Source organism: Blastocystis sp. subtype 4 (assembly GCF_000743755.1).
Source record: "Blastocystis sp. subtype 4 strain WR1 chromosome Unknown seqid_0532, whole genome shotgun sequence".
Taxonomy (NCBI): Eukaryota; class Bigyra; order Opalinata; family Blastocystidae; genus Blastocystis; species Blastocystis sp. subtype 4.
The window spans coordinates 1-4,057 of NW_014569015.1; the positions used below are offsets into that span (position 1 = coordinate 1).

The window sequence follows — 4,057 nt, forward strand, 5'->3', positions numbered from 1 at the left end:
CAAAATCTTCTTCTATTCCAATTATTCTGTGCGTATTGTTTATCATATACAAGATGATACAGAACCTAGTGAGTTCCATGATTTGTTTGTAGATAATGGGGCATGTTTAAATGCAATCTATGTTCGACCCTATCAACGAACAGCTACGAATTGTTTACATTCAACAATAGGTTGAGCTAGTTGTATAACAAGTCAATCTGATAGTTGGTAGAGAATTAAGGAATTACTTGTAATAATAAAGAATAAGGATGAGTTACATATTCTCTTCCAATGGGAACAATTACACATTTCGCAAACTTGATAGTATGTTAATCAATATGCCTGAGAGTCAACATGTTCTTGTTCGTCAAACTATCAACAATATCCCTACATATTCTTGGACTGATGCAGCCATTATTGTGAAGGTGAATCAAGCTTTGATCTTTGAATATACTCCTGCTGTTACAGAAAGTCTTGAACACAAGTTTCATTATTCATTGGCTAAAGGCAATTATCTTGTTACTACAACAGTCACATGTTATACAAATGATGATCTATTCAATGATTGTAATTCTATTGAAAATGTACTTGATAAGGGTTATTATATCAAAGTGAATTTGGCTGATCAAATTGAATACTCCTGTTATCGATTCACTCAATAATCTACTTACCAATACACAACAAACTGTGATTGATAATCAGGAAGAACAAACAACGATATCTGTTGAAACAAATCTACAAGATGTTGTTATGTTGAAAGGAGTTAAGTCTATTTGTGTCGTTTTCGAGCAGTAACCTTTCTGACTCCTAGTAACTGGTAATCCTTTAGGTTTTGTTTGTGAACGAGTCACTGGTTTATGTGTTTTAGCAGCTACTTTCCTGCTTTCAGGAGTTCTTTCACTTTGTTTCGTGTTTGGATAATTGACTTTGTTACAGGGATACATTTGCTCTTTAACAATTCCCAATGATAGTACTTTCTTCTACAAACACTATCATTCTCACTATTCTTCACTTCATACATTATTGGTTTCACACTATCATCAATACCTACTACTTCATACAATGTTCTTGACCATTTGAATGTTAATGACTTCTTTTGTAATACAGATGGTTTTGAAACAACTCGAACATACTCACCAATACCAAATTGGGGTGTTCTATCTTTCATACTCATTCTATCAGAATCAGGTTCAGCATCTTCCATATACACATAATTCTCTTTCCATATTTGATTCGGTGTATATCCAGTATCATTATTCTTATGTTCATTATGTTTCTTAACAGCATTATCAATATAGTCTGCCCAAATACCATTACTTCTGTTAAATGGTACCATAATCGACTCTTTGATAGTGCGTATTACTCGTTCTGCAAATACTGATTTGTTCTCAGAAACCATATGATACATTTTGATGTTGTATTTGTTGAGTATTTGTGTACGAAATATGTCATTCACAAATTCACTACCTCGATCACAATTGATACAATCTGGAGCACCATATGTCTTGATGATATCATTCATTTTGGCAGCTACTTCTTTACCTGTTTTTGTCTTAAGTAATCGTGTCATTAGATATCTAGAATATCCATCAATACATACAAGAACATATTTGTAACCATGATTCTTGTTGAAGTTGCCCCATTCTTTATCAAATTATCTTGTATCCATCGTTCTTGTTTACTACTAAAGTCCATCAGATCAATGTAATAGATATGTCTCTTACAACTGTTCATGTACCTGGTTAATCCTTGTGGCTTTGCTCTTGTTTTGAGTTCTTTCAATTCATTCATGTTTACCTTTGATAAAAGAAATGATTAAGGTAATTTCTACTTTGGTAGAGAACTATGTTTTCGTTTTACTCTGTAACAGTAAATGAATGAATCTAGTATTTGGAAAAGACTATGGAAATGGATGAAAGGATTATTCAAACAGAAGAATCACAAATTGGTAGTGAATACGAAATGCAAAGATACCTGTTGTTGTCATTCATCTTGTCTATTAGTGTATAATGAGAAGAATGAATCTACAGATGATAGTGGATCTGATATTGAGGTGAGTCCAACTGGTATAATCAAAGTGAAATAGGTTTAACCTCATAGTTCTACCAATCTTACTACCAATCTCTTTATCTTATGACTAATCGTTGTTGCTCCAGTTCGTTGAATTCCTAATGTGAATGTTTCACCATTAGCAGTGAATATTCCATTTCCTGTGATATGAATGAATGGAAGAGGATTTGCAATCACATTTGATTCAATGATATACTCTGGATTTGATCCATTTGAAGTGTAGTATACACCAATCAAAGGCTCATTTCCACTCGTAAATCCATCCAATACTGCTTCATAATCAGAACATCTTAAGTCTATATCAACTGTCATCAAGTATTGTTTTCCCATTTCAATTGTCAAATCATCCGATGTTATCATGTTATCATCGGATTTACCACCAAGAGTACAACTAACAAGTGTATCATTCTTTCCAGTTGTATAATGAATTGATTTGAATGTCTTACTACCATTACCAGATGTAGCTACTAAAGCAGGACCACTAGTACCAATACTCAACAAGTAATTACCTTCAGTTGATGGTAAACTCAATCCTTTTGCATCACCTCCATACAACATAACGATTTGATTCTTGTTTGAGTCTAAACCCCAACAATGTTTCATAATGTTCTTAGCATTCATTGATACCCAATTGTATCCATTTGAATCTTTCTGCATATACCAAGAACCAGCTGATGGGAGTTTCATTGAAGAAACAGATGTTCCATTCCAAAGAGGAAATGATGGTTGTGCTGCTATTCCTTCAATATTCAATAGATCAGCGAATATGGTGGCAGGAGTGAGTTTTGTGAATGTTTTAGTGTTTGTTTGTACATTAAGTATGTAAATACCTGATGATGAAGGGATATCAAGAGCAGCAAATGTAGTGGGTGATGTGAAATATGGAATTGTACCTGATGTAGCAACAGATAATGTACCTCCTCCTGTTTGAAAGTAAGTATTGGTAAGAGATTGTAGTGCAGCTGGTTGTTGTGCAAGAGTTATAGCACCATTTTGATAGGATATAACATAATTACCTTCAGTAGTAGGCATAGGTGCAGTAGTGAATTGAGAGTTATTGTAGTATTGAAGACCAGGTGTTAATTCCTTCTTCTTGAATACACCATTTTGGAGACATACAAGTTTCTGTGACATTTTCTTACTAAGTAAGAAAAGAAAAGTCACGTAGCAATTGGTTGAATCTGGTTTTATGAATAACAATGATTCTGCTTTTTTTATCCTATTAGTAAAATGACTACGATTCCTCCTACACATAACTATGAATCTCAAGTTGTGTTCTCAAATCAACAGAACAACATCAAATCAAATGATGTTATTAATTGGACAATAGCTCCTTCAGGTGATGATACTTATTTTGATCTGTACAAGTCAAGAATGACATTCAAAGTGAAGATGACAGGTCTAACAAGTACTAGTAGTGATAAAACTATCTATGTTCCTGTTAAGAAGAATATGGCAGGAATTGTGAACAATACGAAAGTGACATATACATATTGGGATGGTGATAGTCTTGCATCATTACCACTATCTGCAGATAATGAAAACATTGGACAAATCCGTTCTTTGTTAAATACAATTACTGATAATAAGCACAATAATGTTGTAAATGAGGGTCTTAAAGAACTATCATACATTGCTTATGATGATGTTAGTAGTACAAATGCTGCTACACTTGGTCGTCCTTATGATGGTAAACTCTTCTATAATGTGTTGAAGTTTGTTCAGAAGTCAGGATCCACTGTTGCTTATTCAACTATCAATGTCAACTTNTCAGATATCTTTGAAGGATGTTCACAGGAACGATTCATCAATCTAACACAAATGGATGCTCAGATCATTCCTACCAATGATGATGCATATTTCTACATTAGTAATGGTAAGATCAAGACAATGTCATCTCCTACTACAGATCCTGTAGATACTACATTTGGAGGTGTATTCTTTGATAGTTGTATTCTGTGGTATCATAGTTACAAGACTGCAAATGAAGATGCATTTGATCCTGAAG

At 33.6% G+C, this 4,057-nt stretch overlaps 1 protein-coding gene across 1 annotated transcript; it reads right to left on the bottom strand.

The window, feature by feature from the left end:
- Window positions 1–2,073: 2,073 nt before the first annotated feature.
- JH06_5488 (hypothetical protein) lies at window positions 2,074–3,183 on the bottom strand (the record flags this gene model as incomplete). Its single annotated transcript, XM_014669487.1, has 1 exon — window positions 2,074–3,183. One exon carries the CDS (start codon window positions 3,181–3,183, stop codon window positions 2,074–2,076), a length of 1,110 nt encoding a protein of 369 aa, XP_014524973.1.
- Window positions 3,184–4,057: the final 874 nt, after the last annotated feature.